Genomic DNA, 11,802 nt, shown 5'->3' on the forward strand with positions numbered 1-11,802 from the left:
TGGGAGGGAGCTTCTGACCCCCTGACTAGACACCTGCTCTCTTAGGGTTCCCCCGGCCCCAGGAACACTGAGGTTGACCAGCTTATTAAAGGGTGTGATCCCCATGAGTCCGCAGCCAGATGAAGACACGCAGGGGGAGGCCAGGGAGGGCGCAGGCTGCTCTGCCGCAGGAACCACGCTCAGAGCGGCGGGAAGGAACGGAGGCTGACAGCACGCGTCCATCCAACACTCTCCTTTACTGAAGTCCACAGATACGTTACACTTACAGCACCAGCATCTATCTGGAGCTCTCGGTTCCCCTCTCCTCCAAGAAAAGGGGGTTCGAAGGGAGCTGAGGCACAGGGTCCCCATTCCCGACGCTGGGGCCACCCTGTGCACCCCCAGACCGTGGGTCCAGCGCACAGGAGGTGGGGTTGGTGGGTGGCCCCTGGAGCTGGTCCAGAGCCCCCCCTCCCCACCTCAGGGGAGAGCCCGGCCAGGACCCCGAACACAGCCTGATACCCCGCTGGACCCACAGCCGGGGGCCCCGCCTCAGGAAGAGGAGACCGGGTACCCACAGTGGTTGTGGCCAGCTTCACCCAGGGTCAGCGTCAGGGACAGGCTGGGCTTCCGCCGCAGGTCCTCTTCCTCCAGGCAGCGCCGTGGGGGCCGGGACTTGAAGAAGTCAGAGACGTAGCGGACCTGGGGGAGGAAGACAAGAGCTGCTGGAGCAGAGGGGGGGGGGGCTCCGAGGTGGGGGGGCTCCGAGGTGGGGGGACTCCGAAGTGCGGGGGCTCCGAGGTGGGGGGGCTCCGAGGTGCGGGGGCTCCGAGGTGCGGGGGCTGGAGCAGACGGACAAGAGGGTGCGGCGGCGGTGTCCAGCCCAGGGGCTCACAGTGAGGCCGGCCACCAGCGCCCCCTGCAGGAGGCCAGCGAGGACATCACTCCAGTGGTGCTTGTGGTCAGACACGCGGGTGTAGCCGACGTAGAGAGCGAAGGCCAGCAGGAAGAACTGCACCGTGGGCCGCAGCAACCGCGCCCACTTCCAGCAGAGCCGGGCCTGCACGTAGAGCTGGGGGCCAGAGGGCGGCCGTCAGCCCGGGTGCTGGCTGGGCTCCCCCCACACCGGGGCCCAGGTGGGAGCTCTGAGGCCAGGAACACAAAGCCTCCACACCCGTCAGCCCGCCCCTTCCACAGAAAGAGAAACCGAGGCCCAGGGAAGGCAGGGACAGGGCGGGTCCCACAAGCCAGTCCTGGGAAAGGACTCACCGCCAGGAACAACATGCAGTACATCCCGAAGGAGGAGTGTCCGGAATAGAAAGACAGCCTGAGGAAGGGGAGGGCGGCATCAGGGGGGCACCGAGAACACAGCCCACGGCCAGGCTCGGCGGAGGGGGCGTTCCCTCCCATCAGCCTTCGGAACCCCCGGGCCTGCATCCCACTGGGTTTCCCGTTGTCTGGGACCCGGCACAGGGAGGGATCCAGGGGGAAACGTGGCCCCTCTTCACTTCTCTGACCAACAAAGTCTCCAGCTGCAGCTCATGGTCTCTGACAAGGACATCTTGGGCCACAGACTCGGAACCAAGACAGACAGACAACTGCGTCCAGCACACAGTTAACCCCACACTTATCTCTCCTCTGTGGTACTTGACGCCAGAATTCAATACAAGTTTTAGCAAAAAGGACATCAGTGGACAAAAGAAAGTGGCAGATAAAGAAACCCTAAAGGTCTCGCCACCCATAAGAGAAATGAGAAACACCTATAGGAACAGAATCGCATGGACAGTGGCCACGTGTACCAAGGAGCAGAGCAGACCTCTCCGTGCAGACTGTGACGGTCTGCACGGGCCCCGTCTGGTGCATCCGAGGGGCTGTCCCCCTCCCCGCGCTGAGGCAGCTCCCTGGGGCACTGCTCCGAGACCTCTGCAGTGAGGGCTCATCACTACGGTCCAGGGAGCACAAAGACCCCCAGGAAGCTCAGGAAAGCAGCCCTCGGCCCCCACCTCAGGCTGACCTTCAGGAGCAGCACAGCTCCCAGGAGGCCTGGCTGAGCGCGGGCCTTTCTGTGGAAGGGGCGGGCTGAGCACAGAGGGCCCATCGGTAAACTCTGGGAGACTCATTTCTCCGGCGGTGTCTAAGGAAAGCTCCATCGAGTCACTAGCTGAGCACTCGGCGAACAAAGAACTTCATGACCACACGTTACAAAGAATACAGAATTTGCAAACCAAGTTCAGAAAGGTCACTGAGCAGCCAACCAACAACAGCGACCAGCACCAGCAACAATCCCAGGGACAGGGAGTCGCTACATTACAGTACAAACACCCAGCTCCCAACCAAGTAAGTACAAAGCATGCAGGGGGAAAAAGGGTGCCCTACACAGGGGAAAAACACCTATTAACCAAAGCCATCCCTGAGGAAGCCCAGGCACTAGACTTCTGGGACAAAGACGTTTCAACCGCCACTTAAAATCTGTTCAAAGAGCTACACAACGTCTCACTAAATAGAGAATACTATCAAAGACAGAGGTTACCTAAAGGAACCAAACGGAAATTCTGGAGCTGAAAACAGTACTATCCAAAACAAAAAGATCAATAGCAGATCTGAGTGGGCAGAAGAGTGACCACAGACGCCAGTCGACGGGGACAATTCAGCCAGACGCATGGAGAGTAAAAAAACGGAGAAACGGAAGTGGCCCCAGGGACACCACCCACACAGTGAGAGCCCAAAGAGCGCGAGGCACATGGGGGCAGAGCGGGTCTTGGAAGAATTAACGGCTGAACACTTCCCCAACTGGGTCCAAAACATTAACTGACACACCCAAGAAGCTTGATGAACCCCAAAAGGAGAAACTCACAGAGACACAAGCAGCAAGACAAGAGACTCCTCCCGAATGAGGGAGTTATGGCTGGTTTCTCGTCCGAAGCCACGGAAGCCAGAGGCAGCGAGATGCCATGGTCAGAGGAACGAGAACCCTACACCTGGCCAAGTCATCCCCTAACGGGAGGAATGAAGACATTCCTGGGTCAACGAAAACTGAGAGTTCTATGCTCCAACCCTGCCCTGTGAGAAGTACCAACAGAGAGTGTTTCCAGAAAAGGCAGTAATGAAGAAATTCAGAAGTCAGCAAAACAACAACCTGCAGAAAGCCAGACACCAGAAGCCCCTCCTGACCAGTCGTCACAATGAATGTAAACGTCTTAACCTCTCCAGATAAAAGGCAGAGATTACACAACAGGTTTACAAAACAACCTAACTTTACCGGTGTACTAGAAACTCACTTTAGGTTCAAAGACACAAATAGGATGAAAAGTACAAAAAAGGGAAAACTGTGCCATGCAAACAGCACTCAGAAGACGTTGGGCACGGCTACACCACTGGGAGACAAAACAGCCCCAGAAAACAACTACTAGGAGAGACACAGGGTGTTACGTGAGAAAGGGCTCATCTGTCAGGATGACAAAACAATCACAGAGATACAGCCCCTGAACAAGACCCCCAAAATGGGGGCAGCAAAAACACACGGACGCTGCAACAGGTAAACTCCAAAGCATTCAGGAAGCCAGACACGAGAGGCCACGTGGTGTGGGACTCCACACTTATGACTAGTCAGGAGAGGTAGAGACAGCCACACAGGAGGGGACTCATGGGTAACCAGGGCTGGGGACAGGGACAAAGGGGGGCATGGACCAACAGGGTGCTGGTTAACAACAGACATGGGCTTCTTTTCGGGGTCATGAAAATATTCTGGACTAAGAGAGCACAACACTGGGAATAACTAAAACCCAGAGAACTGTACACATTAAAACAGCTAAACTAGTGAATTTTAGCTATGTGAATATTTTTAAAAGATTTTATTTATTTATTTATTTATTTGAGCAGAAAGAGAGAGAGAGGGAGAGGGCGTGCACGCACAAGCAAAGGGGAAGCAGCAGAGGCAGAGGGAGAAGCAGGCTTCCTGCCGAGCAAGCAGCCGAGCACGGGACTCGATCCCAGGACCCCGAGATCACCAACTGAGCCCTCCAGGTGTCCCAAGCTACATGAATTTTATTTCAATCTTTTAAAAAGGAAAATAAGGGGGCACCTGGGTGGCTCAGACGGTTAAGCCTCTGCCTTTGGCTCAGGTCATGATCTCGGGGTCCTGGGATCGAGTCCTACCGTCGGGCTCCTTCCTACAGGGAGCCTGCTTCTCCCTCTGCCCCTCCCCCTCACCGCTGGTGCCCACTCTCTCTCTCTCTCGATGAATGCAATCTTTTTAAAAAACTTGATGTGTTGCAGAACTCATTAAAAAATAAAACAGGGCGCCTGGTGGCTCAGTTGATTAAGCAACTGCCTCTCGCTCGGCATGCTGATCCCAGGTGGATCGGCTCAGGATTCCGGAGTCCCACATGGGCTCCGGGCCCCACGGGGAGTCTGCTTCTCCCTCTGACCTTCTCCCCTCTCACGCGCTCTCCCTCTGTCTCTCTCTAAAATAAATAAATAAAATCTTTTAAAATATAATAATAATAATAAAGAAAATAAGAATGGCAATTAATTGAAAAGTTGATCAGAGACCATAAGAGCGCAGAGCAGAGAAGCAGGACAGAAGGCCGCCACCCGCCCAGCCTCACGCCCCCACACCCGCCCGTCCAGAGGGCCCAGCCCCAGCAGCCTCACCCAAGACCCTCTGCTCAGGGAGTCACCTCCTAACCTCCCATTCTCCCACACCCAGCTCCGAGGCCCCTACCCCAGGGGTGGGGGTGTCCGTGACTGGGGGCCCCCAGGAGGGCTGACCCGACACCCACCTGGACTCGGTGACGTTGGCGGGGCTCCCCCTGCACACCCTCTCCGCCTGCACGTACACGGAGCAGTTCACGCGGCTCCAGTCAGGGTCACACACCGCCAGGAAGTTGGGCCGCAGCCGGCCGACCGTGTACTTGGCCAGGTCCGTCAGCGACTGACTCACGGCGGCCCCGAACAGGAAGGTGCCCAGCACCTTGTAGATGGCCGCCACGTAGGTGTTGAAGTCGGAGTGGGAATGCAGACGGTCCGTGTACACCAGGTAGGCCTCCCCGGCGGACACCTGCACAGCGAGCGACTGAGGGGCCTCGCGGCCGGGCTGGGACGCCAGCTGTGGGCGCCTCCACCGGCCCTGGCTCCCTGGGCCTCGGGCCTCCCCACGGAGAGGGGGTCCGGCTTGCCAGCCCCCCTGAGTCGGCTGGGGTTCTGGGAGCGCCCAAGGGGGTCCTCTTCCCCGAAGACCAGCCCGCCCCCCCAGCCTCCAAGCTTCTCCTGCCTTACAAGGATGACGGTGGCCGTGATGGTGACCCCAGCCATGAGCCCGTGTGTGATGGTGTCTGGACGGTAGGGGTACTGGATGGAGTCATCTCCACAGTAGAACCCTCGCTTATACGGGGCGCTCACAAGCGTCAGGATGGCAAAAGGCAGAGAGGCTGGGGGCAGGGGAGAGAAGCCAGTGGCCACGCGGTTCCCCCCAGCTACGTGCCCCAGCATCCCTCGCGTGGCCCTGGCCACTGCCTGGGACCCCTGGTTTCTCACCTCCGCACCAACCTGACACTTGGGAGGCCGCTGCCCCCTTAAAAGCCCATCGCGATTCCCCATCATCCTCAGATAAACACCCGGGTCCTCCCAGACCCATCGCGCAGCCCCCACCCCACATCGCCCACCACCTCCCCTTCTCCACTTCTCTCCAGCCTCCTGTCTCCTCCCCGGCACCGGGAACCCGGCACACGTCCTCACCCAAGACCTCTCTGACTGCCGTCCCTCCAACCTGAGCTCCATTGGCCTTCCTGAGCATCCGCCCTGGCCCCACTCTCCCAGAATGAAACATCCGTTCTGTCTCTCTTGGCACCGTTCATGGGCACGCACCGCGGGACACCTGAGTTCCCTGAGCACTGAGCAGGCTCCACCATGCTCAAGGCTGTCCCCGGAGCCTTCCCGGGGCTCAGCCTGTGCAGGTGTCTCACAAGCACCTTTTAGAGACCTCCCTCCCTTAGCTCTAAGGCCGGCCGCAGAGCCCAGGAACACACCACAGTTAAGGCCCTGAGCGGAGATGCCTGAAGACCCCTGGGCAGACCAAGGGACTCCACATCTCGATCCAAAGACACTTTCAGGAGCCACAAGCGTGGCAAAATAATGACAGGCATCATTGTGGCTCTGGGGTCCCAGGGCCCTGCTGAGCTGAGGGGGACAAGCACACGCAGAGCGCCCTTTGCCGCCAGCACGGCACGTGGACAAGTAGGAGAGTGCTGGACTCTTCCGTGGCCTGAATACCACAGGAGGCGGGGGCAAGGCCAACTCCTCCTCCCCAAAGACCAAACTTAGTGCTGAGTGTAGAGAAACGCAGAGGTCTGCCCATGGAGCCATGACAGTTAGGGATGGAGACTGGGATCGGGGGCTACGGGCTCGTCAGGGGGGCCCCACACAGACGGCGGCTTGAAGGAGCTAAGAAGGTCAGGGCAGATCTGGGGAAGAAAGCCAGGCAGCAGCACCAGCCTGTGCAAAGGTCCAGAGGTGGGCCCACGCCTGGAGAGCTGGAGGGCGGGAAGGGGGTTGGCAGGGGGCGGGGAGGGTATTCTAAGATTGGGAATCTTGTGTTAGTGAGCAGGACACAGAGTTTGGAGCAAAGGAACAGAGCATGTCTTCGTAGGGTCCCTCTGGCCGCAGTGAGTGAGGGCAAGGGTGGAGGCAGAAAAGCCAGAGAGGAGAACCCCCAAAGCTGGGGGCTGGGGGGAGGCCAGAGCCAGAATACGCTGAGCCAGCAAGTCAAGCCTCAACCCTGCAGCCGGAGCAGGGCAGCGGCCGGCACAAGGCACCTGAGCAGCGAGGTCAGCCTCCCGGCTCAGCCACCCCCACTCCTCCCACTGGAGACTGTCACCCTGGACTGGACCCGGAGCTGTGGGTTCAGGAAGTACAGCTCCCAGCACTGGATTGGGGGCCTCTCTCTGCCTGGGACACCGGCTCACGCCCTCATCGAAGACCCCTGCAGAACCTCCCTGCCTCTACACCCCCCACCCCGACACACCCCGTATCTTCATCAGGGCCCTGTTGTCACCCTATGGAACTCAACTTTTTATGTGTGGAAGCTTCAAGAATGGGACCAGGTCTGCCTGGGCCTCTAGCACCTGACAGCAAGAAGCCGCCGATGCACAACCTACACTGGCAGCTGCTGTGTGACCTCCCGCAGGCACCGGAACCTCTCTGGACAAGCGGAGCCTCCCTGACCAAGCGTTTGGTGGAAAACAGTTTCATTGTGCGCCTGTCACTTCTGCTCTGGCACACAGTAGGTGCCACGCAGACGTTTAAATATAGTAACAGGCATTCAATAAATGACGGGCCGGCAGACGCCCCCAGGCACTTCCTGCTGCCAACCGGCCCACTCCAAAGGGGTCAGGTATAGGGGCCTGGCGCTCAGGAGGAGGGCCTGGCCTTTGCAACCCGCCCAGGATCACCCCTCCGACCCCGCCGGAAAGCAGGAACCCCATCTGGGGGCGGGGAGGGCGCGGGGCGGGGTGCGATTGAGGACCGAGGTGCCCCTCCCTGCGCCAGGGGTAGAATTCTGAGCAAACACTCGGCCTTTGTTCCTGGGACCCTGGGGGAGGGGCGGGGAGGGGGCCTCGGGCCGCCCCCTCCCCCAGTCTGGCCCGCAAACCCGCCGGACAGGTTTGGCGCGCGCCGCCCAAGGCGCCAGGTGCGCGGGTAGCCGGGGGCCCAGACTTTCTCTCCTTCTCTCCCCCGCCCGAGAAGGGGGTCCGCCTCCCACCAACCAGCTGTGTGCCCGCTGGGGACGTCGATCCCGGGACAGGGGGTGGGAGGTCCTCCCGGGAGATCCGCGCCGCGCCCCAAACCCGGGCCGCCGCCCTCGTGAATCACCCGCCCGGCCGGGCGCGGCCGGAGGCGCGTGCAACCCCTCGTTGGGGGCTTCCTGATGCCGCGGGCGGGGGGTCCCGGCACGGCCGGGAGAAACCGAGGCCCGGGAGGGCGCACGCAAGGCACCTGGGCGCGCGGGCCGTCCGAGGGGTCCCCCGCCCCCAGGGGGCCTCCCCGACCCGCCCCCACAAACCAACCCTCCGGGGCCCGCGGCGCGGAACCGCCGGGGGCGGGGTCCTCCCCCAACACACGGGTCCCCGCGGCTCTTACCGACCAGCACGCACAGCACGTCGAGCAGCACGAAGACCCACCTCCGCTCCATGCCGCCCCCGCCCCCGCCCCGGGCCGCGCCCGCGACCCCCGACGCCGGTCCCAACGCGTCCCGTCGCGCCCGGGCCCCGCCGCGGGGTCACATGGCCGCGGAGCCAGGCTCTGCCAGGGCGGGGCGGGGCGGGGCGTGGAGGGGAAGGCAGGGGAGCGGCGGGGCGGAGGCGGAGCAGCGGGAGGGCAGGGGGCGGACTCTGCCCCGGCCGCGGCGAGCCGGGAGGAACGGGGTGAAGGGTGCGTGCGCGGGACGGCGGGAGACCCCACGCGGGTCTGGAGGCGGGAGGGTTCGTCTGCGCCCGGCGCTCCCCCACCGCGAGCGGGAGGCGGAGGCCGAGGGACAGCGGTCCAGGGCGCCCCCGCAGAGCGGGCCGGCTGGGTCCGGGAGGGGCGGGTGGCGAGGAGGGAGGAAGGGCCCCAAGCACACTCGGGGGGAGCGCGCGGGAGGGCCGACCCGGCAGGACGCGTCCCCAGGCCTCGTCGTACCCAGGGGCTGGATACATCTGATACCTCTGGGTTTGGAAGGGCCCCAAACCTGCTGTGTCCTGGCTTCAGTGCAAGGGATTTCTCCACGCCGAGTGCTGCAAACCCAGGCGTTCCTGGGAAGCGCGGCATTTCGGAAGGTCGGGTCCCTCAACACCCACCCCGGCCCCGCTCCCGTGGAGCACACGCACTGTCCCAGCTTCACAAGGAGAGAGTGAAGCGTGCGCGCCCCTCACCCTCGCTAGGTCCTAGGGAGCCCTGAGCTGGGAGGCGCCCAACAGTCGGGAGCTCCCAGCCGTGACCATGACTAGACCCTTTGGGCCGAATCCGTCTGAGAACCCTTAACCGGGCAGGTGTGGTTCTGTCCCTCTTCCAAGGTCTCACAGTGGGAAGAAGCAGAGCTGGGCCTTGAACCCAGGGGTGCCGCAGGGTCTGTTCTCTTGACCTTGAACACACATTCACCAGCCCAGTTCCTCCAGCAATCAAGAAACAGGATGTTTCTCAGCCCTTTCTAGGGATGAAGGGAGTCGGGCCCAGAGACAGGAAGCCCCTGACCCAGGGTCAGGCAGCTGGGGCCTCCACGCAGAGCCCCACTGACCCTGCTCCCTGGGAGGGTGACTGGAATCGGCATTTGTGGGGTGCAGGGGGTTCTAGGAGGGAGCAAAGCTGTTGGAAGTTGGGGGACAGTGCACAGCAGATCTCAGGCTCTTTGGCCATTACGGTTGGGGGGGGTGGGATGTCTGAGGGCCAGCTCCTCTGTGTCCCAGACAATTTTCCCAGCTCTGAGGAGCAGGCGGAGGCCCTCCCCCGGGGCCTGACAACGGCTTGCACGGAAAGTCCTGGACTCGGATTTTCCCTCTGCGGTGTGGAGGGGAGTCGCTGTGTGGGAGGCACTGTCCCAGTACCCACCCCCTTTCCAACCGCCTGCAGAAAGCGGAGGGAGGAGGCCGCACACACCCTAAAAACACGCAGCTTCCTCCGGGTCCCCAGACCTCCTCCAAGGAGGGTTTTCCGGGGGCGGGGTCTGCTGCAGGGTCCACTTTCAGGCTCAGCTGGATCCAGCACTTCTGGGGCTCCGGCTCTGCTCCCCGGCTCTCCCGCTGCCTCTCGGGGAGCGGGGCGGACCCCAGGAAGAGGCAGGTCCAGAGCTCCTTCACTCACTGGTTCACACGGTCACGCTGTGCGTAATCACCATTTTTGGGAGAATCACCTGGTAAGTTAGTTATATGTGAACAGGATCCACGACGCCCGGCAAAACGTTCCAGAAATGTTACCGGACCTCCTCATTACTGAGCTTTGCTCATGGTCCCCTGGGAGGGACTGCTCATTCTCAGGGCAGATAAAGTGAAGCCATGGAGTGGAGAGGAGGAGGGGTTCTTTACGGAGCACGGGTGGGGACCTGGCTGGGAGGAGCCTGCCAGAGGAGGTGTGGTGCTGGGGATGGCAGAGTCGCAGGTGGGACCCAGGAGGTCTCTGGGGGATGTTCGGAGGGCACAGAGACCGTGGGCAGGAAAGAGCGTGGCCTGTTCCCGTGGCTCGAGGGCCCGCATGGTCTGGAGTAAAAACCCTCCCTGCTGACCCGTCACACTGTCCTTAAAAACACCTGGGCAGAGTCAGGATTAAAATCTAATGAGGGCAGCAAGGATTAGGATTAAGGTTAGGATCGGGGTCAGGGCTCCCACCCCTGTTAGCTGGGGGCCTCCCCACGCAGGGAGTCCTCATACTTGGAATCTGCTTTAACCCTTTACAGAAAACCCGAGGCCAGTGAGGCCTGCTCGAGGGACAGAACCCGGGCTGGGAGCCGGACGTGGACAGCTCCTCCCCGCCCTGCAGGTGGCGGAATGAGGCCCCAGCTGGATCCCAGGGACTCATCTGTGTCCCGGAGCCAAGTCCTGGGTGCCTGGTGACCCCCCAGGGAGTGGAGCTCAGGGCTCAGAAGGTGGTCAGTTCTCATCAACGTGATGGGCCCCGGGTGTCTTGAAGTGCCGTGGAGATAAGGGAGAGATGCCTGGAGGGAGGCAGAAGGGCGCCTGGCACAGAGCAGGTGCCCCGAGCGCACCACTCCCAGCCGCTCTGTGCTTCTCCGGGGGCTAAGTTCGAGCCCTGTGTTGGGTGCAGAGGTTACTTGAAAGCATGCTCTCGTGGCTCAGAGAGGCCGCAGTGGGAGCTCCCCCAGCCTTGGGGCTTTGCCCCTGGAGTTGAGCCTGCGCCCCAGGGGGGCTTGGACATCTGCGTGGACACCGTCTCAGCCTGGCTGTGTGCGTCACAGGCACAGAACGCACCTAAGCCCTGAGATGGGACTGACCTGCCCAAACGGGAGCCCAACTCCCTAGGAAGCACCTGGAGGGTTAAGGGAACAGGAGACGGTGCAGCAGGCACCTGGGGTCACCTTGGAGTCAGAAGCCAGCATCGGCGAATTTGGATCTCGGGCTGAGCTGCCACCTCGGACACAGTCCTCTCCCTGCCCCGCACCCCCGTGTCCACCACCACCTCTGAGCTCCAGCACCATTTCTGTGTCTGCTTATCATCCCCCTCCCCAGCCCCTGAGCTCCAGGGGCAGGGCCAGCACCCGGCAGGCACCAGGCCGTGACTCGGCCCAGTGACTGAGGAATGGCTGAGCACCCACAGCCTGCGCCGGGGACCCTCCAGGTCAGCGGCCCCGGAGTCACAGCCAGAGAACATAAGCCGCTTACTCCTTTACAGGCCAGTCCTCACAGCGAGGGTCCTCCCCGCCCCCGTGGCGCCCCCACCCCGCCATGTCCAGCCCCAGCCAGTCTCCCTCAAGCACAACTCTGCTCCTTCTTCCTCCCAAACACACCTCTGAGCATCCGCCCTACACAGCCCCAGGCCTCCGCGCTCTCGTGTCCCCCCCCCCCCGCCCCCCGCCGCCCTGGCCGCCGGTCCCCTCCTAGGGAGGCAGGTTCTGCACCTGCAGGTGGGCAGCCGACCCAGGCCTGGCCGGTCACTCGCTCAGTCCCAGGCACGAGTCTCACTCCAGGGCTCCCACTGGAGCTGCTGGGAACAGACCGTGCTTCCTGGGGAGGGCACAGGCGAGCTGCAGCTTCCCGTGCCACAGCTGCCACCTCAGCACGAGGAAGCTAGAAGCCAACCGTCACAGCAGCCACAGTCACGGGACAGCCCGGCCGGGGC

General features: G+C 62.0%; 1 protein-coding gene across 4 annotated transcripts; it reads right to left on the bottom strand.

The window, feature by feature from the left end:
* Positions 1-217: 217 nt before the first annotated feature.
* On the bottom strand, positions 218-8,851 carry PLPP2 (phospholipid phosphatase 2). 4 transcript variants are annotated; one of them, XM_032303998.1, is made up of 6 exons: positions 8,116-8,246; positions 5,257-5,408; positions 4,761-5,038; positions 1,249-1,306; positions 875-1,051; positions 218-681 (listed from the first exon to the last, which is right to left on the bottom strand). In XM_032303998.1, exons 1-6 carry the CDS (start codon positions 8,165-8,167, stop codon positions 532-534), a joined length of 867 nt encoding a protein of 288 aa, XP_032159889.1. In that variant the 5' UTR covers positions 8,168-8,246; the 3' UTR covers positions 218-531. The 4 variants fall into 4 exon arrangements, with proteins under 4 accessions (XP_032159889.1, XP_032159871.1, XP_032159862.1 ...); XM_032303980.1 differs by lacking the exon at positions 5,257-5,408 and having other exon boundaries at positions 8,116-8,799; XM_032303971.1 differs by lacking the exon at positions 8,116-8,246 and having other exon boundaries at positions 5,257-7,604.
* Between the last annotated feature and the right edge of the window lie 2,951 nt (positions 8,852-11,802).

Source organism: Mustela erminea, chromosome 1, assembly GCF_009829155.1.
Source record: "Mustela erminea isolate mMusErm1 chromosome 1, mMusErm1.Pri, whole genome shotgun sequence".
NCBI lineage: Eukaryota > Metazoa > Chordata > Mammalia > Carnivora > Mustelidae > Mustela > Mustela erminea.

What these genes read in the sequence shown, in the direction of transcription:
- PLPP2 (XM_032303971.1), bottom strand. Translation starts at nt 6,342, where the DNA reads ATGGCTCCATGGGCAGACCTCTGCGTTTCTCTACACTCAGCACTAAGT. An exon ending in ACTGCATGTTGTTCCTGGCG is followed by an intron (nt 1,052 to 1,248) that starts GTGAGTCCTTTC and finishes TCTGGCCCCCAG; the next exon opens with CTCTACGTGCAGGCCCGGCT. An exon ending in CGCTGGTGGCCGGCCTCACT is followed by an intron (nt 682 to 874) that starts GTGAGCCCCTGG and finishes TTCCTCCCCCAG; the next exon opens with GTCCGCTACGTCTCTGACTT.